The following is a 26,452-nucleotide window of genomic DNA, read 5'->3' as shown; positions in this document are numbered from 1 at the left end:
TGCGGAGGATACAGCGGATTTGCTCTTTCTGCGCACATGACAGCTTCGGATTGACATCGACTGCATCGGCTACCGCGGTGCCACTTTCAACGGCTGCAGAAATTGGGGATATCGTCGTACACGCTTCATCGTAAATGGATTCGAAATGAGCGATAGTTAATCGCTTGGCCAAATGTTGGTATGCTCCATTAAAATTGGTGACCAAATACTCAGTCATCCAACGTTTAAATTATATTATGCTGCGGGCAACGCAGATTTGCTGAGACAAAAGCGCTGAAAGGTTGGCTTCAGCGATACCACTACTGTCATGGTCTATGTCGCCCTGTACAATAACGAACATACTGGTGCGTGGCGGAAGTGTGACGGTGTCGTCGACAATGTGAAGCGCAGTCTTCTGCGGATTGGTATCTCTAGGCTTCGGGCCATAGTCGCCAGCAAACGTTACGAGGCAGTCTCGAAGATTTATAACAGCGCCGTGCTCACGAAGGAAATCCATGCCAAGGATAACTTTCCGGGAGCATTGGGGAAGAACAACGAAAAAAGCAATGAACGTCGACTCACAGATTTGCAGCCTTGCGGTGCATCTCCCGATTGGTGTCAAGAGATGACCACCGGCTGTCCGAAGGTTTGGTCCATGCCCCCAAGTAGTCGTGACTTTCCTGAGTTCAGCCACAAGTTCAGCGCTAATAACTGAGTAGTCGGCGCCGGTGTCGACCAGAGCAGTCACTGGATGGTTGTCGACACGAACGGCAATGTCAGCAGAAACGGGTTCATCAGCGATGTGAGGTGTCGGCTGAAAGGAATCGTCGAAGGTCGGCGGATGGGTCAGAGGAGGCTGTTTTGACGATAGCTTAACAGCGGTCGCACCACCGGAGGCCACTGATTCTAGTTTCCCCGGCGTGGATTTGGGGACCTAGCGGATCGTCCTGCAACATCGGCGAAAGTGGAGTATTGATTCGCGGATGTAGAGCGTCGAGGAGACGGAGAGCGTGATTGGCGTCGCTGAAGATTCGGAGACGGTAGACTTGCCAAGTATTCTGCGATGGCGCGGGGTCGTTCACCGTCCCTGGGCCGACGAGCGTCTGGCCGAAATCCAGGTAGGCCCTTCTGTCTGTACGAGCACTCCCGGTACAAGTGACCTGGCTCCCCACAGTGGTAGCATAGTGGCCGATTGTCGGAAGCGCGCCACACGCTAGATTTGCGCAAATTAGGTCGTGGATTCTCATAGTGTGGTGGGCCCGAGAAGTACTGCGGCATCTGCAGGCAAGTCGGTCGGTGGTTTTCGTTGTGCGGCAGGCCCGAGAAGTGCTGCGGTGTCGGCAGGCTGGTCGGTCGTTGGTTTTCATAGCGTGGCCCGCCCGAGAAGTGCTGTGGCGTCTGTAGGCTAGTCAGTCGGGGGAAATAGCTGGCTGCTGGTGCAGGAGTACGTACAGCTTCCGCATACGTTAGCAGAGGAGCTTCGGTTGGAGGTGGCGCTAATGGTCCTACCATCTGCCGCTCCTCTTCACGGACGACGTCTGTCAGAGCAGCCACTTAAGGCTGTGAAGGCACTGCGTGAAGCTTTTGCAGCTCGTCGCGTACAATGCTACGAACTAGCTCAGCAAGGTCTCTCACGCTCGTGACATCGGGTGTTATCAAGGGTGCTGACAGACATGCAAGGTTGTCGGACCACTCATACTGCGAAGAACGCTGTCTTAGCATTCGCTTCATTGTCGTCGCTTCACGGAGGAATTCCGCTACGGTAGCTGGTGGGTTTCGTACAAGTCCTGCAAACAGCTGCTCCTTGCCACCCCGCATAAAAATGCGTACCTTTTTGTCTTCCGTCATTGCAGAATCCGCTCAACGGAACAGACGAGACATCTTCTCAACGAACATGGTCACGCTTTCGTTTGATCTTTGCGAGAATTGAGGAGATGTTCAGCTTGTTCTTTCTGGCCGGCGCTACCATACGTGTTCCGCAGCTGAGTGCAAAACACCGGCCAGGCTGTCAGGGCGGCCTCGTGGTTCTCGAACCAAATACGCGCCGAATCCTCCAGGTAGAAATAGACATACCGCAGTTTCCGGTGCTCGTCCCACTCGTTGGCGACGGCGACTCGATCGTATTCGTCCAGCCAGTCTTCAACGTCTTCGTAGGGCAGGTAGCACGCAGATACCTCCTTTCTGCTATTTTTCAATATTAGTGGGCACACATTTTGAAGCAAACTGTATCGATGCGTGCGTTTGCGCACGCTATAGTTCTCGGCGCTTGCGTTGCACCCGTTTCAGTCGTTGCGTGCCGTATACCAGCGGATCTCTCGGGAGGGGTCGACGCGCCGAGAGCAACACAGAGGGGGTCGCGACCGACAGCACCCCGTAGCATGCATGCACGGGTGTAGTAACAGCAAGCGAGGTATACGTGCATTTTGGCATTGCGTTTCACTTAGAACTTACGCGTGTAGTTTCAACCCAAACGGTAAACCGGAACAGCGGACTGCCCCAGCCTCCAAGCCAGGGTGCACCTCACCCCGACCAGGCACCGTTGGTTCAGGAGCGCGAGATGTTAAACGGCTCCTGCAAAGAAACAAGAACCCAATCGTTACGTGAAACCCCGCAACGTATTGTGCATGGGGCGTCGTGTATATAATCACTTTTATCTGTGCGGCTTGCTACGTGGCTCAAGCCGGCAGATGTCTGAATGATCACCTACAAGAGCATGTCAAATGTTGAAAACGAATGTAGAGTTTTAGTCATGGATTGTAGTGCGCATGGATGCACTTTATTGTTCCACCGAGATAAGTTGATTTTCTCTTGCATGAACTACCTTCCCGCGCACTCTTATTGTGTAAGCAGCTGACACGGCCCGTACAATGTCCGTGAATAAATAAGAGAGCTGGCGTTCCTAGAAGATGAACGTATTTTTCCCTTTATCTCCTTGTGCATCTCGCTCTTTGTTGTCATCGCCTCTTTCTTCCTGTAATGTGTCTGCAGAAAACAAATTTTCAATTAGCGGTAAGCGCTCGTCTTCGCCATCTCTGCGTCCCTCGCTCAACCAGTCGAAGTACGACATGACAAAAAAGCGAGTATTTGTGGAGTACCTTACTCAGTTGCCGTCCACCTCACGTACTTTACTTGCTATAACGCCACAGTTCCGGCACTTCACAATCATGAAGGGCTCGCGTGTTATCAGCGTGACATGGCACTCTTGATAGGAAAGGGGGAAAGCATAGAGTTTCTTAATTATACACTAGAGAGAACTCTGGCGTTAGTGTCTATGGGAGCTGCAACGTACGGCGCTTCAGTGAGCATGGGAATGATGGGTATATAGTACACACATTTGTCTAATCTTCATACTTCTGGCACCGTGTGTGTTCGTGTGGCTTAGAGCTGTTTTCTCGCGAAACAAAAATTGGCGAATGTTCAGTGGTTGCGCAGCACCATCCCATTCTTTTAGGCTTACCATTTCTAATCGTGTCACAAAGGTCAAAAGGGTTCGTTCTTTCCTTCAAAAGAAAACCAAAACATAGACATAAACAAAGCCACAATTGCAATTCCCGCCCTTACGTACGAAGACTAGGCAAATGTGTGTACTGCCCATCATTCCCATGGTCACTGAATGATCGCAGCGCCAGAGTCCCCTCTAGTTAACTTTAGGAAAGTCTATGGAAGCAGGATCTTGTTATTTAAGAAGAAAAATGCGGACAATCCGGATGACAATAATAGTTTTGTGCCATAAATACTCTTGAAATACTCGACTTTTACTGTGAAACCGTTAAGCTTTTCGTTATGCTTCGAAGGCGTGTCCGGAATACTGGCGTCATGAACCGGCACTTGCTCTCATCATCTGCTTCGCTAACAAAACTCATGGGCATATTTGTCCGGCGAGGGATGCAGCGAGTCTGATGGGTGAAAGAACGATTACAGGGACAGAGACAGAAATAAACAGAAGCAGATAAATATAGAGGAAAAAAGAAAGAGAAACATCTATAGAGAGAAAGGTAAAGATAGGGAAATGGCTGGGGGAAAAAAGCGTACACAAAAAACTGATACAAAAACAAGGAGAAACACAGATAGAGAAAAGAAAGTGATAAGAGGTTGAAAGAAAGCGGAAGCGAAATAGAGAGGTAAATGAAGGGAACGACGAAAATTGAGAGAAAGGGATACAAATAAACAGGCAAAAACAGAAACAACCAAAGAAACAGGACAAGACGACGAAAGAGAGAAATAAGGAGAAACAAGGCAGATCGCCCATCTACGCACTTTCTTTGAGCTTGGCACCACTTCACTCTGTAAGAAAAAATCAAGTAATGAATGGTGTCGTTTTGTCTCACAACAATAATCGTCATCTATCATGCGTTTTCTTCCTTGCGTTATTAATGCGTGTCCCGGTACTGCCAGGAAACGAATGACATGCGCGTTATCAGTGTTACACAGCTTTTTTTTTAATTACGATAGTTTTTCTTGTGTCACTTCAACGCAAAAAGTTTTGTCTATCTGTCCCTCTGTTTCTGTCTGTCGCTCGATACAACAACCAGAGCGAGAGTTTGGCCCCTTGCGGAACGGCCAGCTGGCTTTATCTCCAGGCTGCGTTCATACTAGTGAACACTGTCAATCGGAAAACAAATATTACGCATATTCAAATCAAATCAAATTAGACTTTATTTCGTCTACAGGTTTGTGTGTTCTGAAACACAAGGACTCGAGAAAGTCAATATACCCACTTGAGCAGCCTCAAGCCCCCGCTTTACAGGGCATACAGCGAGGAGATACAATACTTATACACTATTTATAGAACATAATACGAATACTAATGTCATAGAACAATACAATAGCTGCAAAATGTATTATTTCTTACAATACTTATACAATGTCTTGTGATAAATTCTTCTCAAAATCAGCACAAGGAAAGCGTGTGCTCTTTAACACCATTTTTAGTTGAACAAAAAAAAGAAAGGGCAAAAAAAGTAAATTTTGGAAATGTGTCGAACGTAAGCTGTACTCTTTGCAAGAAGGAAATTCACTCATTCTTCGCGATGAAAAACGCTTTGATCGCACAGTTTTCAGTTGTGTTTGAATCAATACCATATTTATGGAGTTCACTTAACAGTTTTGGAAGTGTGTGTCGAAGCATCTGTTTCGTTAGCATGGTGCGTGAAAACGGCATTTTCCAGGTGTCAGTATTGCAGGAATCATATGGCCTTGTAAGCGGTGTCAATTCATATACCTCTTACAAGGCCGATATTCGGGCGCAACATCAGTATGGGAGCATTAGGTAGTCTGTTACTTTATTTTTAAGATGCATATATGCGTTATTCTAAAGACCGCAGTGCTTATTTCGCGGCGTTACGACGTTATGGCCGAAAAAAAAACGGGTATTTCCTACCTTTCACTAAAACTACATGGCGCTGCTACCTACGAGTGGATTTGCATTCTATAGAAACTTAGTTTATTCAAATCTCTGCTAGATGGCGCCCATATCTTAAGCAGCACCTACTAGCTAAATTTTTCGCGCAGAACGTAAAATATACCTCTTATTATCTCTCTCCCCAGACAGAAAACTATCGCCTTTCGGTGACCTTTGCCAGCAGAGAACGCAGATACACCGGCATTTTGTTTCTTGATAGAAAAGGGGCAAGCGCCGAGTTTTCCAGAAAGCAAGCGCAAGCTAGCCGCATGAAGATTATTGTTGCACATGTTGTTGTAGGACAAAAGAGACACCATTTCTGCTTTTATTTTCTTTACAGTGAGCGAAGCTGCCTGACTTTAATATGTTTTTTTTTGCACTCAACAAAAATGCCGAGTAAAAAGGATGTCCTTTTTTTTTGTCTCACAACAATAATTGTGATCTCGCCTGCTTGCATTTTCTTCTTTGAAGGCTCAGCCATACTCTTTGGCCCAGCGATTGCACCTATATATCTTATCAAGAATGTTGTGTTACTCTGGCAATGCGCATGCTGTTTGTGATCTGAACAGCCGCGTGCGCAGTGGTAATGCAAGGAAGTGATTGATGTGTGTAGTTGAAAGTCTCAAAACCACCATATGATTATGAGAGACGCCGTAGTGGAGGGCTCCACAAATTTCGACCACCTGGGGTTCTTTAACGTGCACCCAAATGTGAACACACGGGCCTACAACATTTTCGCCTCCATCAAAAATGCAGCCGCTGAAGCCGGGATTTGATCCTGCGACTTGCTGGTTAGCAGCCGAGTGCCGCAGCCACTAGACCACCGCTGCGGGGCAGGTAATTCAAGGAAAGACATCCACGTACATGGTCGTTGCTGTGTATCAGAAAGACACCCTTCTTATTGGCTCTTTTTATTTCTTCTTTTTTTAGACTGATTGCTCATCGTCGAAAGAGCTTGGCTTGTCTCGTGCCTCGGCTTGTGTGTCCACCGAAATGAGTTATTGCAGTTTCTTCCATCGCGGCGCGAATAAACAGTCAAAAGACAGATGCAGTCCACGTTTCGAACATGGAGCACGGTAAGCATAGCTGTAGGTGGCCGCCTCAAATATAGCGCACGCAGTGCGCCACATGTTGCACGCGTATAAAGTTTTCTACGCTGAAGTGAAAGACACGTCGGATCGCACGCTTCGTAGGCATCGGTTTCACACGAATCAGTCAACAAGTGTTCCACGAGTTCAGGCAGCCAAGGACACATTTTTTTTCTCCTTTGAGTCGAACGTTATGAGGTAGATCGGCGTGCTTGTGAAAATAGAGTAGTTTGAATAGGCTTTATTGTAGTTTACTTGGTCATAAGAGCGGCAGCTTGTCATAAAATTGCCTAGCCAACGCGATAACCGCGATTTACTTGTTACCAACATGACACCCTCGTAGGGTATTTTTCGAAAGCTTTTCCAAGACCCGGAGTGGCGCCGGGGTATTCGCTGATCTGTAAAAGAAAGAATTATGACGCAGTTGGCATTTCGCAACAGTACTTGCCGTAGAAATTCTAGAGAAGTTCTAAGCTCTCACTGCTATTCGCACAGATGTTCCTTTATATGCGCCATCGTTGGAGGCCATGATCACGGGGGTCTATTACTTCATGCGCTCTGTAAGTGAAGCAAGGCTCAAGGGCGTTCTGCAACTTCCTTTTATTAATCCTCTCTGGTTGAAACTTAAGCCACTTTTAGGGGAAACAGTTATAACCAACGCAACTGTTACAAGCCATACACAAAGGGGGGAAAAAGTGTCATCTATAGCTGCAACTCAAAGATGGGTGTTTTGATTTTCAAGCGGGCATTCTACTTTTACATCAGTTCCGTGCAGGCGCTTGCAGCTCTGAAATAGCCACGCAAAATATTCCGATCGTTGGGCATCACAAGTGTTCTGACTCTGTCTCGGGTCCTTTTTTTCAACTTTGTTCTGGCTGTGCTCTACCTTCGCATCAGACGTGGGATCGAATTCTGCCCGCGGTGACCACATTTCGAGGGTCGGCAAAAGGCACGAGAGCCCGTGTTCTTATACCTGCAGCCTAAACAATATCAAATGGTGAAGAAAAAAAGATTCTTGAGAATTCTGGAGCCCTCCACTACAGCATGCCGCATAATTGTATTGTACTTATCAGATGTCAGAATCCTGATATTACATTAATATTGCCTTCGCATGAAAGGATCTCATAATCATCGGAGAATATATTTCTTTGAAAGCGAAGTTTTTCAAGGTGACCGTAACGTGTGCTTCATCAAAAAAAAAACTATCGTTGTAATCAGCTGGCACGCGCTGTCTTCGTTCTCCTTACAGTGCATTTGTTTTAAGCTATCGGTAACTTGCGCTCTGTTCCGCAAAACGAAAGTGGGCATGCGCGACACGAATCGAGCCAGCCCTACTGTACAGCCGTCAGCACTTTTAACACGAATGCTCCTCCGCGTGTTCTGCAGCGCTTTTATTGACGCTGACAGCACTACGTTTGGGTTCTATTGCCAAGATGCTAACCATACATGCCGACATGCTATCCAAGCCTACCGAGGTATTATCTCGGCAAAAGCGTCCAGCATTTCACGGCTGGCAGCAATCAAACTAGCCCTGGCCGCGCATAGGAGCGTTCGCGTTAAAGGCGCTGACTGCTGTACCATGTATACAGCAGGTGCCAGTGGCAAGCGAAACCGAAGTAGCAAAATGGGCTAGTTTGAACATACTCATCACGCTCAGCGCACGAAAAGGATAAAAACACAAGAAAGCTCATGATACAAGCGCTTCATGTGCACTCATTGTGGTGAGTATGTTCGAACTAGCCCATTTTGCTACTTCACTTCATAACTAGTTCAACGGGCTCTTTTTATTACGCTAACCTGGATCAGCGCTTGTGTCGTGCACTTTCTTGTGTTTTTGTCTTTTTTGTGCGCTGATCGTGATGGGAAACAAAAACGAACAAAGGAAAAAAATAAAGAAACAAAGAAGGAGATGGGAAATGAAGAGAAAGGCAGAAGAAAATCAAAATGGAGATAAATAAAAAATAAAGCCATAAAACGAAAAAAGGCACAATAACATAGCGAAAATACGCAGATAGAGAATAGAGAAAACAGAAGGAAGAAAAAAAAACAGACACGAAACAGAGAATAATAATAGCGGGGGTTTCACGTCCCAAACCCACTATATGAATATGAGAGACGCCGTCGTGAAGGGCTCTGGAAATTTCAACCACCTTGGAAACTTTAACCTGCACCTAAATGTAAGCAGACGGACCTCAAACATTTCCGCCTTCATCAAAAATGCAGCTGCTGCAGCGGGGATTCGATGCCGCGACCTTCGCGGTTAGCAGTCGAATGCCTCAGCCACTAGACCACCGTGGAGGGGCGAACACGAAACAGAAAAAAAGAGCAGAAAAGAGAGATAAGAAACAGGTAGAAAAAGGTGTAGAATGAAAGAGATGCGAAAAAGACGAAAATCAGTGAGCAAGAAAAAAGAAAAGACAGTAAGAGAAATAAAGATATAAAAAGTGAGGAAGAAATAGAGAGAGAAGAAGAAGAAACGGAAAAGAATAAACCGAAAGAAACGAATACAGAAGGAGACGTTACATATAAATAAAGCATAGAATAAAGGGAAAAAAATAAAGACAAAATGGAAAGCCAGCCAGCCGCGCTCTTCTGTCTGGCCAATTAAGACTTATAGCACTATCAAGGTGAAGTAACTCTTCTCAAAACCATGTCACAATTTAAATTTGTCACCTTCGATGCGTTAAGCCAAGTGTGAATAAGCCAAGTCGCGGTGCATCTATATCGGATAATCTACTCGGCCACTGACCCGCAGGTGGCGGGATCAAACCCCGGCTGCGGCGGCTGCATTTTCGATGGAGGCGAAAATGCTGTATAGGTCCGTGTGCTCAGATTTGGGTGCACGTTAAAGAACCCCAGGTGGCCGAAATTTCCGGAGCCCTCACCATACGGCGTCTCCCATGATCATATGGTTGTTTTGGGGTGCTAAACCTCACACATCAATCAAATCTGTGGACACCGTAAACGGGTGGGGTGCCGCAGACATTCGGTAAGTCTCCACCACTCACCGTACTGATCCAGAAAAAAACGATGCCAAAGCCCACCAAATGGGCACGTTCCCCAAAAAGTCTGCGTCCACCTGACTCTGATGATAGCCATTTGCACTGAAAAAGGAGGAAAGCAACAGTTAGCCGAAGAAATGGCGCGTGTGTTACCATAGTCACGCCACTGTCACGTGATTACTGGTGGTTATAAAAGGTGGTGGCTACACTACCACCTAAAAGTTAAACGAAAAACTTTCGATAAAGAGCAGCACTAATACATGTCGAAGCATCCCATGTAAAGTCTTCTTTGTAATTCTGTATATTAGAGTGCTGCGATCAAGATGCCATAAAGCTGCCCCCCTCGAAGCTTAATGAAGTGTTTATTAACCATTTATAAAATATATCTACACACTTGCAAAATATACGAATGCGCTAGACTTACAGAGGGAAAGATACCAACTTCGCTGTTTTATCGGTGTCCGTGAAGCGGAGCTGGTTGAATTTTTTTTAGTTATTACTCCCGACATTTGCTACCGGCGTCGGCAGCGCCACCGGACAGCAACGCCGCATCCCATATCCACTTACGCTGGAAAAGTAGGACCACTGCTGACGCGAATGTGGACGAGTGCAGGGGAACGAACACCGTCCGTCATCAATTGATAGGCCCCACCTTGTCAGAAGAAGACTGGGACACAAAAATTGTGTACTATTGAAGCTCGTGTTGTACGTGTATTTGCGTTTCAACAAACGTTAACTGTTTCTTAAGTTGAACAAAGGATTGCTCCCCAGTCATACAAAGCGCACGGAAGCGCCCGAAAATTGTGACCCTGATTTCGGAAGGAGGTGGCAATTTGCCTATCCTTTTGAATCGAACGCCGCGAAAGCAGTCCAAAGCAGACACGAGCATCAGTTGAAACTGAACGGATTCAAATTATGAACGGCGACAGCTCGATTGTTATAAAGCAGGTGACTCAAGAGAGCTATCACGTTTTTCTACTAAACCACCTTTTCGAGCGTATCAGCGGACCTATTGCACGGACGTTGCCCTACGTGCCTCAGTATGTAGACGGCACCTACACCTGTTTACAAACATAAGATAGGTCTTTAGCAATATATTGTCACGTAATACAAGAGGGGAAACACACACACAATGATTTATTGCGGGCGAACTTGTGCCCAGAAAAGTAGCTATGTCACGAAGGAGAGTCTGCTAAAAGCGTTCCGCCTACGTGTCCCTTTCTGAACAACAACTAGGTCAGTCTCCCCAGCTTGTGCTCGTACACCAAAGGCATGCGCTGCTCTGCGCCAAGATGTGTGAGCACGAGCGAGGCATTGTAGACGCCAACATAGCGTCTAGTTGGTTGTGAGGCACTGTAGACGCTTACATAGCGTTCCATTGGTTCTCTTCGTAAAATGATTCGTAGGAGCAATCTCTGTGGCAATATGTACCATATATACTCGTGCAATGGCCACAGCCAAGTAACAGCAGGCCTACATAGAACTCTGGTAAAGAGTTCCTCCCTATACCCCCAGAAAAAAAATATATTTGAAAATCACCCATGCCACACCCTTAACTTTTGAGAAGACTAGCAGTGTCATCCGCTTTGATGTGTGATGATTCCTGAGCTTTCTTCCTTTTCTTTTTTCTCAGGGCAAAACAAAGCAGCCATGCCTAATTTTCCATGCATCGTGATCGCGAATTAACAGCCTGCGAGCTTGAGCGGCTGGCTGTATAGGGCGCAGCCGTCCCCCAAACAGCACCGACTGGACGGCTGAATTCTGCATCTTGTAGCTGTGTACCGCTGGATTTTCGAAGGGTGGAGTTCGTTCACGGCGATAGTGCAAGGCTTGAGGGTCAACGGAAATCTAGCACGAATACGATGGAACAGTGGAAGACCGTATTTGAAAGCGAGGCTAGCATCGGGATGTGACGAGTAAGGAGCATGACGAGCACAAGGAGTAGTATTCCTGCAACCGCGTAAACATGGCATGGTTCTTCATCACTTCTCCCGGTAGAACCGAATACCGTATTTCAATAAAGGCAAGTTGTGCTAAAATATGTACGAAAGAAAAGACAGCTGTATATCTTTCTCTGTGTAATGGCCCAAAATCTAAAATAAATCACCGACCACTACAAAAACATATACGTTATAGAGGGTAGACAAAGCGCACAAAACTGACGCCGAATCTTACGCATGCACTGTTGGGCAACATAATTAATCTTCACACATCACAAACTATAGATACAGAACCGTGGGGGTCGATCTACTAAATGCAACGCATTTGTCAGCGAACAAAATGCACTTTGATTGCGCCGCCCACGAATGGGTGCTCTCGCGGTCGTCTTCTCAACTTGGTACACAGCAAAACTGACACAGAAAAATATGAGTGCATGACGAACACGATAAGCAGGTCATGGCGTGAATGACGTAAAATACCCGCAGCTCGCATCAAGCGCTTCTCCTCAGTCATGTGCGGTGCATACCCGCATACGAAGACCCGTATATAGAATGCGGCCATTTCGCCACAACTGCCTCACCCTCGCATTCCTAACGAATTGAACTGCACAGCGCAGAATTAGGGACGAAAGACACAGAAGCACACACGTACAGCTATGTTCGCGTGTGCTTATACGTCATGTATTCTGCACTGTGAAACTGAATTCATTAGGAGTCAAGACTAACTAGCGTGGCTGTCCGTTTATATCACGGATAACAAAAGCAGACTTTAGAAATCTTACCGCAATGGTGCGATGGACCAGCCCGTGTTGCAGAAAATCTGGTGCCAGCCTGGGCGGAGTTGTCGGTGAGCGATAAATACCGATAGACGCAAATGAAAGCACGCTTCGGTCCAGAATCAAACACAGGTATTCTAAATGGCAGACAAGCATTCCACAGAGCCCCATCAGGGCTCGAGACTTCTACACAACGGGGTACTATACAGACGCCTAGATCAGGTACCTTCAATGGTGGTGCAGTGGTGGCTTTTGTAACAAAATAATAAGCATTACATCTGTTCTGATACCCACCGAGATCATCTATAGCCGCTCTGCATGGTGTTACACTGCTGACCCAAAGGTAGCGGGATAAGATCGCGGCCATGGCGGCCGCCTTTCGATCTAAGCGGAATGCGAGAGGTCTGCTCGCTTTGATCAAGAAACACGTTCAGAAACACCACTTGGTAGAAATTTCCGCAGCCCTCCAGTACAGCATCCCTTGTAAGTTTTCGCCCGCCCCTTTGCCCCATTGAACGAACTCACTTGCCGTGGGTGCTCGGCCCGAGCAAAAAAATACAGCCCCCCACCCCTGAATACATCTAAATATGCAATACTTGATAACACAAAAAACAGTCTGACTAACTGTAGACAACGGAGAACAACATGCATTTAGTCGCGGCGTAATTGCGTCGTATATATATATATTCCAAAAGTGCGTGAGATATATTTGAAGGAACTTTTTCAAATTGCATGCTCCTTCGTACATCAGCCAGTCTCCGCCACGATAGATTAGCATAAAATTGGTATAAATAAAAAAAGCCTTGGTGCTCTAGTGGTTACGATGCTCGGCTGCTGACTCGAAGGTTGCGGGAGCGAATACCGGCAGTCTCGTCCGCATTTCGATGAAGGCGAAATGCTGGAGGCCTGCGTACTTTCATTTATGGGCACTTCAAGGAACTCCACGTGGTGAAAAATTTCTAGAACCTTGCACTGCCGCATCCCTCATAATCATATCGTGGTTTTGGGACGTACGTCATCAACAATTGTTAGTATTCACATCTGTCAGTATTTCGACCATGCGGACCTACAACCAACAAAACCAACTGTCGAAGAACGCAGTCTGCGAATATTAAACAATATAAAATTTGCACAATAAACCGTCTTAGTTTAACGTACAACTGCATTTCACCGAGAACGAAAAATGAATGCTTTTTCTTGAAACTAATACCTAAGCTGTGTCCCCTATTCCATTCGCACGACTACCCGTGGACACCTATTACACAATGGATTCGCTTTAAGCGTGTATACGAACCCGGAGGAGGTGGAGCGCCGGGCCCGTTCGGAGGGCGCCATGGTGGACCAACTCCGAACCGTAGGAATCCCGGAATGAAGCTTGGAATCTGGCCGTTTTGGACAGCCCGGATCACGGCTTCGGCCTGTGCGTGAATCTGAGCCACTTCCTGCGTATGGCGCTCATACTCTTGCTGCACCTGATGCAGCACCTGTTGTCGCTGCACATGCTGCTGCTGCAGCAATTCCTCCCGTTGTTGGTGTTGATGAGCGACCAAGGCAGCCTCGACAGCAGCTGCTGACGCTTGAAACTGGTGCCGTCGCTGATGCACTTCCTGAGTAGCAGCCTGCATGATATTCTGGGCGGCCGCGAAAGCCATCTGCTGCTGGTAGCCCGGGCTGCTGACCGGAGAGCTCGACCCGGAGAACGCCTCAAAACCTGGTGCCGTCACATCCCAAAACCATGACATTACTACGAGTGTTATTCGGGTGTGCTGAGATTTCACCCACCAAGACTGTTTAAAATGTTCGGCGCAGACCACGCCACGATGTTTCAGAAGATTCACGATTTAAGGTTGCGCGCAGCACGAACATAACCTAGTTTATTCTGGATCTAACGTGGCCACTAGCGATCAGGCTTGAATTTTTGATGACGCATGCCCGCAGGTCACGACATCGAATCCCGGCTGCAGCAGCTGCACTTTTGATGGAGGTGAAAACGCTGTAGGCCCATGTGCTCGGATTTGGGTGCATGTCAAAAAACACGAGGTTATCGAAATTTCCATAGCTCTCCACTACGGCGTCTCTCATAATTATATGATAATTCTGGGACGTTAAAGCAAACATATTCATCGATGATGCATAGAGTACAGTGGTGAGCACTGTTAGGGCGAACAAATGAGCGCGTTACCGGTGGCCCTATCAATGACGCGCAACACCCATCGTCGAAAACAGAATATATGTGCTCTGCGATGCACTCTTTCCACCACGCGGACCACCTTGTGGATACGCTTGTTAGTCTTCTGCTTGCCACATTGGTGTCTGCTAAGCTGATGAATCCTGCTTTTCAAGTTACTTCCTTCTTTGCTGTTTTCTTGAGCAAATAGTTCAACTTTAAACTGCTTCGTACTAATTTTTGCGTTCTCGCACCAGTTTTTATTGAGATGGACCTTGAAATGCAGGACACACCAGCTTAGCCGACAAAAACGAAGCTAGAAGACGATGAGCGAGCGTATATCCCTGACGTGATGCGTGTGGTGGAAATAGAGCGTCGCAGAGCACATGTTGTGCATGTGAAATGTTTCGGGCGATGGGTGTGACGCGGCCCCAAACATGATGTTGGCCATGCACTCGCGTATTCACCCTAACGGGGCTTATCACAGTACAAAAGCCCACGCGTCTTACCGCTGATCAGTTTCATCGACGACCGACGCTCTGTTCGCTGCAATCAGTGTACTGTGCAATGTGCATTTTGCTACAGTTAGAGTTTTCGTTTCATGGCCTCAGGTTGACACGAATGAAGACTTTTCCGCCGAAAACCCCAACTGCTGCCTCCGTCAACGTCACCACCACATAAAAGTATAGTATTAGGGGAGCCGCAGTGCGGTATTCGGGAAATTTTGAGCATCATATCTTGTTTACCGTTCATCAAAGTGCAAATACTGGGGCCACTAGCACTTCGCCTCTATTGAAATGCGGCCGCTACATACATGATTCAATTCCAGCACTTTCGTGTCAGCAGTAAAGCGCCACGACCACTACACCATTGTAGCGGCTTCAATTTCATCTCTGAATCTTCAGTATAAAAATTAACATCCAGTGTTTTTTGTGCCAAAAGCAAGATGTGAATACGAGAGACGTCGTACTGGGCGGCTCTCAACATTTCGACCATCTGCTGTTCTTTGACGTGCACTGACATCGCACAGAACATGGCTGCCTGCAGATTCGTCTCTACCGAAATGCGAACCCAGCAGCCGAGATCGAACCAGGAACCTTCGGGTCTAGCATAACGCCTCCACTGGAATGACCGTTGCGGCTGAAATTTGATGCCGTGATTTTCTGGTCAGCAGTGATGCACTACAACCACTAGACCACACCGGTGGGTGGTTGCTTGCGAGTAGGTGTGTGTGAAGTGTATGTTCGGATGTACAGCATTGTAAGTGTCGACAAAGCTGAGAAGTTCATCCTCGCTGTGGGTCCAAATAAGAAAGATGTCGTCTATGTATCTTCTGTATAACAGTGTTTTCAAGGAACTTTGTGCAAGAAACTTCGATTCTAGCTTTCCCATAAATATGTTGGCATAATAGGGTGCCATTTTGGTGCCCATAGCGGTCTCTATGCCATGGGGAAAAAATTCGGGGGGCCGGTGTCCAACCCCTAGCTACGCCCCTGTACTCATGTAACTGGGTAAGTTCAAGTGAAACGTTGCTCGACACCAGAGAAATACGCGAACTACCACTACTATCATACCGTTGCACCATAGCATGTACGTCTTCAAGATAATATTAACATCAACTATGCTCTAACCTAAACTATACTGACGCGACATCTAACCATGAGGTATTCTTTAGGCACCAGTGTAATCTAGGTGTCTAATATACCCCCTGGTGCCTAACAACCAAATTTTAAAATGCTTGCCCAACCAAATTTGTCCCACCAAGAGCCAGCAGTGATAACACAACGCATAAGTTCCATACCTTCCTGTCCCACTAAAGGAACTCGGAACCGCTTCTCTTGAGCATCCCCGCCCCCCCCCCCAAGCAATAAACTACGGGCACCACCATTGAATACACCATATATATATTGTAGTGACAAAAATATGGGCTTGCTAGAGACGACGAAGAAGACGTTTGTTGTGGCAGAGGCTCGTGCTGCTGCAGCTGCTGCTGAAACCGCTGGCTGCTGTGTCGCTGCTGTTCAGCCCATTAAACGGTTGCATCACCCCGGCGTGGCGTATAAGAGTATTCTTACATTTGGTGGAGAGTGCTGGTGGTCTCAAACTGGAACTCCGTTCCCGGACTCTACCTCAACCCCCCGCATCGCCAACGCCTGACGACATGACCCAGCCACCTGCAGTCATAATCCCATCCGTCACCTGTTCCGGAATGCCACGACAGCGAGATCCAGTAATTTTCAACGCGACCGACGACCAAGACGCCGAAGACTGGCTGTCCCAGTATGAAGCGGTAAGCGCCCACAATAAGTGGGATGACACCGACAATCTCGCTTACGTAACTTTATTTCTATCTGGCGGGTGCGGCAAAACTGTGGTTTAACAACCACAAAGCGGAAATACCCTCTTGGTTAACCTTCAAGGTGCGCTTTGCAGAAGTCTTTGGCCGACCCACTGTTCGCAAAGCTCCGCGCCGAACAGCGCTTGCGCGGCCGCGCACAGCACTCTGGCGAGACCTTTACCTCGTATATTGAGGATATTCTGGACCTCTGCCGTCGTATCGATTACCACATGTCTGACACTGACGAAATACGGCACATGATGAAAGGTATCGATGACGACGCCTTCCACATGGCGTTGCGAAAACCCCGCCAACCGTCGCCCAGCCTATTCAACACTGTCAGAGTTTCGACGAGCTGCGGAGAGAGTGCATTTCTACTCGACGTCCAAACCTCGACACGAGTTCTACATCTGCGTTAACCATTGGCGCTGTTTCATCCGAACAAAGCACCTTGATGCAGCAAATTCAGCAGGTCGTCCGAGAAGGAGTGGCGCGCCAATTGTCTTTTGTGCCGCACGTTCCGGCCAGTGCGCACACGCTGACCCCAACGCTCCGCAAGATAATCGAAGAGCAAGTTTCTGATGCCCTGTCTCCCACATACCATCCTTCGCCTATCTCCGCCCCTCTCACTTAGGCTGAGGCCGCCAGACGATCGCCGCCGTCACTACCAAACGCCACGGATCTTGCTAGACAGCCCCGTCCCATGTACGCAGCAAGTCCCCCTGTCCGTCCCCACCCACCTCCTGTTCGCCTCCCCGCGCTACCATCAACTAACCCTTGGCACACTCCGGACAACAGGCCAATTTGCTATTTTTGCCACCTTCCCGGTCATGTAGCACGCTACTGCCGTCGTCGGGATTATAACCGAACTGCTGGTGAGGCGACTTACGGCTATCGTCCAGAGCCACCACAGTCGTCTTCGTTCCCCCACACGTCGGAACAGTCGCCGCCACGTCGCCGCAGCTTCGAAGGGGGATCGGTCGCCCTCACCACGGTGCCGTTCGATTTCTCCTATGCTTCCTCGATCAGCACCCATCCAAACGGAAAACTGACCATCGCAGTTCCCGAGGCAAGAGCTGAGCATATATCGAAACTTTCAAGGCCTCCGTTTCTACCTGCTAATGAAATAACTGTGCATATTGATGGTGTACCGGTGCAAGCGCTCGTTGATACTGGTGCTGCCATGTCTGTGCTAAGTGGTGAACTGTGTCGCAAGTTGAAGAAGCTTACACTGCCACTTTCCAATGTCTCTCTCCGCATGGCCACTGCGCATCACGTCCAACCTTCTGCGGCGTGCACAGCTCGACTGGTCATCCAAAATATTTTGTATGTAGTCGAATTCGTTGTGTTTTCCCCATGTTCACATGATATCATCTTAGGCTGGGACTTCCTCTGCGCTCATCCTGCCGTCGTTCACTGTGCGCGTGCCGAACTAGAGTTATCGACGATGTCTGAACTGCCCCTATGTGAAGCGCCGACGTCTAAAAGACCTTTCAAGCCGCTATCTTCCCGAGTCACTATGGCCACGGACACTCCCATCCCTCCTCTATACTGTATTCTTGTGCCACTTTTCTGCGACGATGTGCCCTCTATCACCACCCTCTTTTACCCCTCCGACGCCTTTGGCTCTCGCAAAAGCTTCCCTCTCCCTATCGCAGTTGTCACCGTAGAAAAACTCCCGTGGCTCCATTTATATAACGAACTCGCTTCCTTACCCAGCCATATTATTCCGTGGCGAAGTCCTCGGTCACCTAGAAGAAATTGATTCTGTTTCGACAGTCACCTACCTGATGACTTGTCATTATCTCACTTAAACACCATTACCTCTGATACAACTCCCACTTCATCTCCAGACGCTTTTTTCCCATCGATTGACCCTAAACTTCCCGCTGCTCAGCGCACCCAACTCCTGGCTCTGCTAGATCGCTTCGAGATGTCATTTGACCATAGCCAAACATCTTTGGGTCGCACATCTGCAATCGTTCACCAAATCGACACCGGTAGCCATGCACCTTCGCACCGGTGCCCATATCGAGTTTTTCACGCTGAACGCCGTGCCATTGATGATCAGGTGAACGATATGCTTCGACGTGGCGTAATACAACCTTCAAACAGCCCTTGGGCCTCTCCGGTTGTACTGGTAAAAAAAGAAGGATGGTAGCATCAGATTTTGCGTTGATTACAAGCGTCTTAATAAGATCACGAGAAAAGATGTTTATCCGCTGCCAAGAATTGATGACGCCCTCGATTGCCTACAAGAAGCAGAGTTCTTTTCTTCTTTAGACCTTCGATCGGGCTACTGGCAGGTTTCTATGAAGGAAGCCGACCACCCCAAAACTGCGTTTGTAACGCCTGACGGGTTGTATGAATTTAACGTGATGCCATTCGGCCTCTGTAACGCGCCTGCCACCTTCGAGCGTCTCATGGACAACATCCTTAGAGGCTTTAAATGGAACACATGCCTGTGCTATTTCGATGACGTCGTCGTTTTCTCGAAGGACTTCGAATCCCACCTCCGCCGCCTCACAAGCGTCCTGACTTGTCTTTTGGACGCTGGACTGCAGCTGAATTTGAAGAAATGCCACTTCGCTGCCCGCCAGCTTACCATATTAGGGCATGTTGTTAGCAAGCATGGTGTTCGTCCTGATCCAGCCAAGCTTAGCGCTGTCGCCGACTTTCCAGGCCAACTACACTAAAAGAACTCCGCAGCTTCATCGGCCTCTGCTCATACTTTCGCTGTTTCGTGCGCAATTTCGCCACCATAATCGCACCCCTGACGCAGCTACTTGCCGACAACCAAGACATCCCGGCGTGGTCCCCAGCATGTGATGAAGCATTCGCCTCGTTACGGCATCTTCTGACATCACCACCTATCTTACGCCACTTTGATGCAGACGCTCCAACCGAAATCCATACGGACGCTAGTGGAGTAGGCTTCGGCGCTATTCTTGCTCAGCGTAAACGTGGCTTCGATGAGTATGTTGTATCTTACGCTAGTCGCACCCTTACTAAAGCGGAAAAGAACTATTCAGTCACCGAGAAAGATTGCCTTGCCATTGTTTGGGCGATCACGAAATTCCGACCTTACGTATATGGCCGCCCATTTGACGTCATGACTGATCATCACGCATTGTGTTGGTTGTCGTCAATAAAAGACTCATCTGGTCGCCTAGCTCGCTGAGCACTACGTCTACAAGATTACGACATTCGTGTAATTTATCGGTCAGGCCGCAAGCATTCGGACGCCGACGCTCTTTCTCACTCGCCTCTTCCCCACGATTATGTTTCAGCGTCTGTTTCCCGCTACGAATGTTCTTCACTTGAACATGACGACATGTCCTCTGAGCAACACCAGGATCCAAGGATAGCGTCTCTCTTAGAGTACCTGTCTCAGACGTCTCCAAGTACCAACAACCGTTTACTTCGACGAACTGCTCGCCATTTTACCATCCGTGACGGTCTTCTGTACCGGCGAAACTACCTATCTGATGGCCGAAATGGTTGCTGGTGATACCTCGCCACTTACATTCTGACGTCTTTGCCTCTTTCCACGTGGATCCGCAATGCGCCCACGCAGGTGTAGGGAAGACGTGTGCTCGCCTACGAATTCGATATTACTGGCGCGGAATGTACCGCTTTGTTAGGCAGTACGTCCGTTTATGTACCTTGTGCTAACGCCGGAAGAGTTCCCCTCGCACAACCACAGGACCACTCCAGCCACTGCCGTGTCCTTCTCAGCCTTTCAGCCGCATCGGAATCGACTTGTACGGTCCCCTACCATACACACCAAATAAAAACCGCTGGGTCATCGTAGCCGTGGACCACCTTACGCGTTACGCCGAAACTTCGACGCTTCCCGAGGCCACTGCGCGTGAAGTCGGCTTGTTCATTCTGCACAACCTCGTCCTCCGGCATCGTGCACCCAGTGAGCTTCTTAGTGACCGTGGGTGTTCCTTCTTGTGGGGAGCTGTAGAAGCCCTCCTACGCGAATACAACATCGTGCATCAAACAACTACCGCATATCACCCCCAAACCAACGGGATGACTGAGCGATTTAATCGCACGCTGGGTGACATGCTCTCCATGTATGTTTCCGATAACCATACCAACTGGGACCGCGTTCTGCCATTCGTTACGTACGCTTACAACAGCGCAATTAGATCTACAACTGGATTCTCCCCGTTCTTTCTTCTTTATGGTCGGGAACCTTCATCGTTCTTGGACACTATCCTTCTGTACCGCCCAGACCCTTCAGAATCGACGACTTTGGCCGAAGCCGCCACATATGCCGAAAAATGTCGGCAGCTCGCACGTGCGCTTACTACGCACGATCAGGCTCGTCAGAAGGACTCCCATGACTAACGCTCATCTCCATCATCATACGCGCCTGAAACAATCGTGTGGCTCTGCGTGCCATCGTCTGCCCCAGGCCTTTGCTCAAAGTTCACACCCAAGTATGACGGTCCGTACAGGATCTTGCGCCAGACATCACCAGTCAACTACATGGTTGAATCTATTCAGCCACCTACAGATCAACGGCGCCACGGGCGTGAAACTGTGCACGTCGACCGTCTAAAACTTCACTACGACACACCAGTCGTGTCTGTGCCATAGATCGCCAGGATGGCTCCTTTTTCACCGGGGAGTCAATGTAGTGACAAAAATACGGGCTTGCTAGAGACGACGAAGAAGACGTTTGTTGTGGCAGAGGCTCGTGCTGCTGCAGCTGCTGCTGAAACCGCTCGCTGCTGTGTCGCTGCTGCTCGGCCCATTAAACGGTTGCATCACCCCGGCGTGGCGTCTAACAGTATTCTTACAATATATATATATATATATATATATATATATATATATATATATATATATATATATATATATATATATATGGGGGGTTGGAAGAAATTTGTCCAATATTCTTCGAAAATCAGCAAGAAACACGCTATTTGCTTGCTGTTTTCTCAATTGCTTTTCCTGTCGTGGAAGGCATCTCAAGAGGGTTGTAGGCATCATGTGTAAAAATGATTGAAAAAGTTACATTGATTAACTTTCTATATAGTAGATATAGGATGAAGGGTCAAAAGAAAGGATTGATGTCCTTGATGCAAATAATTTATTGCCGCTTTGAGATTTCGGAAATACGGCCTGTAGTAGAAAGTACGATATAATGAAATTCTCTTAAATTTTGCAGCGAAACTAAAGGCGAAGGACCGATGAGCACAACAAGCAGATGACTACAATGACGTCACAGTTCAAAAGAGTGAATAGAGTGGTGCATTTCTTTTCCGTTCGTTAACGTATGCGCGTCATGCGTGCTTTAATTGGGAACACAGCCCACACAACCTCACAACGAAGTCGGTTGATGGTTGACATAACAAAGCTTCCTCATTTCAGTTGCGCTCTTTTTCATTTTGGTTTTGGTTTCACCGCAGGATTGCCAAAAAATTTAATTACTCGTACTTACGACTACAGGACTCTTTTATAAAATCTCAAAGCAGCCATCGATTCTTCGTATAAAAAACTTGAATTCTGCCCTGTTACTTCACTGCTTAACTCCACTAATAAAAAGTTAGACAATTTACCTTCTATAATTACTGTTCTTCTGATTGATGTCTACAGCCCTCTTAAGATGCCTGCCGCTACAAAAAAAGGAACTCTAAAGACAGCAAGAAAAGTGAATCTCTTGCTGATTTCTTCAAACACCATATATATATATATATATATATATACTCCCGATGTGCGGGAGATTGATTGGCAAGAATTGTTTTGAAGTTGCATGCTGCTTCGCACGTCAGCCAGTACCCGTAACGATGGTCTAGTAAAATTTCAAAAAACACCTTGGTGCTCTAGTTGTTAGGATTCTCGGCTGCTGACTCGAAGGTTGCGGGAGCAAATACCGGCAGTGGCGTCCCCATTTCGATGAAGGCTAAATGCTGGAGGCCTGCGTACTTTCGTTTATGGGCACTTCAAGGAACTCTACGTGGTGAAAAATTTCTAGAACCTTGCACTGCCACATCTCTCATATACATATCGTGGTTTTGGGACGTACGTCATCAACAATTGTTAGTATTCACATCTGTCAGTATTTTGACCATGCGGACGTACAACTAACAAAACCAACTGTATAAGAACTCAGTCTGCGAATATTAAAGAATATAAAGTTTGCACAATAAATCGTCTCAGTTTAACGTACAACTGCATTTCACCGAGAACAAAAATTAATGCTTTGTCTTGAAGCTAATACCTAAGCTGTGTCCCCTATTCCATTCGCACGACTACCGGTGGACACTTATTACACAATGGATTTGCTTTAAGCGTGTATACGAACCTGGAGAAGGTGGAACGCCGGGCCCATTCGGAGGGCCCCACGGTGGACTGCCTCCGCACCCTTGGAAGCCCGGGGTGAAGCCTGGCGCCTGGCCGTTTTCGATGGCACGGATCATGGCTTCGGCCTGTGCCTGTATCTGGGCCACTTCCTGCGTGTGGCGTTCATACTCCAGCTGAAGCTGATGTAGCACCTGTTGTCGCTGCACATTCTGCTGCTGCAGCAGTTCCTCGCGTTGTTGCCGTTGGTGAGTAATCAAGGCTGCCTCGAGCGTGGAGGCTGATGACTGGAACTGCTGGCGCCGCTGATGTACTTCGTGCAATGTAGCGTGTATGATGTTGTTGACGCCGCCGAACGCCATCAGCGTGGTGTGCCTGATGTTGAGTAGCCCGGGTTGCAGAAAAGGGAGATCGTTCCGGCGGCCGCCTCAAACCCTGGAGCCGTCGGGCAACTCCTCCTCTCGCAATCTGAAACGTGCGAGAGAAAGGGTGTTCGGTATCCAAATTTACGCCCTAAAATTATGTCCGACAATAAGCCGAAACAAATAACAGATGAAATGCCATCTAGTTGCGCGGTTGTACACAACATAGGCTCATTCAGTAGATAACAAGGAAACTGTACGCACCTCCTTTATTGCAGTTCAAAATACATAACTTGCACATCAATGAGACTGAGCAACAAAGAAATCTGTGAAATCTGTAAATGGACGTTAAAGATCTTCCTGTTGCAAAGGGTGACTCGCTCAGGTGTGGTCACTATGGTCATGATATCTTCGCCGCTCTCGTTAGCTCCTACGCATGGGCACCGCCCCTTCGACGCGTCCTCTGACACCGTCTGCATCTTGTTCTCCCCTTCGTCTAAAATCTCATCGTTGCTGGTCTCGTTTGGTTCGCTGTTGCAGCGCACCCCGGAAAAAAAATAAAGAAGACTCGCACAACTTCAACAACACGGCTCACGTCGGCTAGTGACAACCGTTGCCGCGATTTCAGGCTGTCATGCCACGTGCAGTGGGCCGTGATGCGCATTGTTCCGAGTTACGTAACGAGAGGCAACGAATGAAATTTCTTCGTTGCCTCCCAAAACGAAGAAATTCTACCTCATGGAAACTATGTAGCGTTTCGAGTAGCCAAGATTTTCCGGATTATCATATCCGCGATACATGATCAAGGAGAAGGCGAATAAAAAATGAAAACAATCTGTATCAAATACGATGCCTGTTCTACAGGGTGACGCTGTCTACCTATATGGGGCAAATTGCCGAACGGGAGCGAAACGAACCAGCTCTCAAGCGAAGTGAGCTTCAGAGAAGAGCTCCTCGCCGCTGGCCACGAGTGAGATAACTCCGGTAGCTGTAGGCCAAGCAGTGCGCATCGCACCTTCAGCTGCAGTGCCGAAGCGACTACGCATGGGCTGCGGGCTGCGTTTTACTCACCGGGCTACCGGTGTCCTTTGGGGCCACCAGCCGGTTATAATTCTCCGAGGCGACTGGCTCTCGAAGCAAACTTTTGTTTCTTTGTCGCCTAAAAGATCTTGGCTCATTCCCACAAGGGGGATTGGCCACAATGTATCTTATAACAAAAAATTTAAATACAGTGCTTGTTAAAAGAGAAAAAATTCAGATAAGAACGAGCTCAAAAAACATACGTAAAAAGAGAAAAGGGGGGAAAAAGGAAAAAGGATTCTGCAAAACAGATTTTAAAGATAGCAAAAAAAAAAAACTCCAGGCCTGCGCGGTAGGAGCAGCACAGTCACTGCGAAAGCTAGAAGAGCGCCCTTTCAGAGCTTTTTCAAAACACTCATTGGGTAACTACTGCAAGCACACTTGCTTGGTACCGACTAGGGCATTGATAATAAGCTTTTGGGTAGTAGCCTGGCATTCGCTATGCTATTTTTTGTCATTGTTCTGAGAAGCGTGATGTCTGCTAAACACTTGCAAGAAAGTTTGCGCCGATTGTCCATGCAGTGGCTCACGATGACGAGAAATTAAGGCTGAAGTGGGTATGCGCCACAGTTAATAGGGAAACAAGAACAAGTTTTTGTAATGGGTTGGAGCATTGGACGGCCCACTCATTACGCTATTCGCATTGTGCGACGACTGGTTGTTTTTTCGCTGTTGTAAAACGCTTTATAAGTCGTATTAACGCGATTGCTTTCCCGACATCAAGCCTACCTAAGGCGAGTTTGACAACGACTCACAAGCACCAGTGTAGCTCAGTGGTAGAATACTGGGCGGGCATCCAGAGAACCCGGGTTCAAGCCCCACTGTGCCATTAGTGCGAGGCCATGCATACCTAAGGCAAGTTTGACAAGTGTTAAGCACCGGCGTAACTAAGTGGTAGAATATTGGGCTGGTACCCAGCGGACTCAAGTTCCAACCTCACTGTGTCATTGGTGCAGTGTTTTTTTTTTCTAATTTTGCGTGATGTGGTTTCGGACACCGGCAGCGGTGGCGGCGGACAACATGCAACTGCGCGCGACCTGAAAAGTAAAAGAAGTACGGGACGAAGAGTTATATTCATCTGGTGGTACCACTATAGCAACGTATGCTTCCGGTTGCCTGAATGAGTTTATGTAATTGACTGATATGTTAGATATATTGTCCCAAAGCCACCATATGATTAAGAGAGTGGAGAGCCCTCCACGCTGTAGTGGAGGGCTCTCCACTACAGCGTGGAGTTTGAATCGTTCTGCCGTAATAAAAGGAAACTGTGGACCTACTAATAACGCCGTGACATTTAAAGAGGCCGAAGCGAGTGAGTCAGCTGTTTAATTAGAACGATTCCATCATTCCCGGAGACCAAATGAAACCGAACTTCTGACAGCGTACGCCTTACGCGGGAGACCAGTATATTTTGAGAAGAGGAGATCTTTCGACGGACGTTAAATTCGTACAAACAGACAAGGCATCACAAATTATAATCGCTTTTGATTGCTGAAAAGTTAGTTTTCTAAGAGCCAATGTATTTGCCGGAAATTATGCGAGAAAAATTGGCCTGAAGTCAGGCAGTCGAAGCGCGAAAGACCATTAGGGCTGACGAGAATAAATGCCCACCCCGGCCTTCTGAATTTTTCGTGTTGCATACGCCTAGAAATTACCACGTGAGTAGAAAAATGACTGAGATGGTCTTGAATTAAGCCTTCTAGAATAAGGTTTAAATCTAACGCAACATTTTTTGCTAAAATTTCATCGAAAATAAGTCTAGTTGAAACGAGCACAGACTTGGGTAGTTATATTTTGAAAAGAAACGTGAGGGCTCGATGACAGACACTCAACGAAAATGACTTGGTGCCTTTGACAACGACGCCCCGGGTGCTTAAGAAATAATCTGTAGATTTGATGAAAAATGTCTGAGATTGAGAGAGGGGTCCATCACAGGGCTTTAAAAATGTTTGCAGGGTAAGATGTCGAAATCTTGCAACAAGTGGAGTGATTCGAGCT

At 47.6% G+C, this 26,452-nt stretch overlaps 1 protein-coding gene across 1 annotated transcript in view; it reads right to left on the bottom strand.

Annotated features, from left to right (window-relative positions):
* Positions 1-23,374, bottom strand: part of LOC142775327 (uncharacterized) — a 33,914-nt gene extending 10,540 nt beyond the window's left edge. Inside the window, exons 1-3 of the mRNA XM_075876678.1 lie at positions 23,017-23,374; positions 13,481-13,897; positions 2,431-2,550 (exon numbers count right to left, since the gene is read on the bottom strand). Coding sequence (XP_075732793.1) covers positions 2,540-2,550; positions 13,481-13,897; positions 23,017-23,374 — 786 coding nt within the window. The 3' untranslated portion in view covers positions 2,431-2,539. The remainder of the gene's footprint in view (positions 1-2,430; positions 2,551-13,480; positions 13,898-23,016) is intronic.
* Positions 23,375-26,452: the final 3,078 nt, after the last annotated feature.

Source organism: Rhipicephalus microplus, chromosome X, assembly GCF_043290135.1.
Source record: "Rhipicephalus microplus isolate Deutch F79 chromosome X, USDA_Rmic, whole genome shotgun sequence".
Taxonomy (NCBI): Eukaryota; Metazoa; Arthropoda; class Arachnida; order Ixodida; family Ixodidae; genus Rhipicephalus; species Rhipicephalus microplus.
This window is presented reverse-complemented; position numbering and strand designations above follow the sequence as displayed.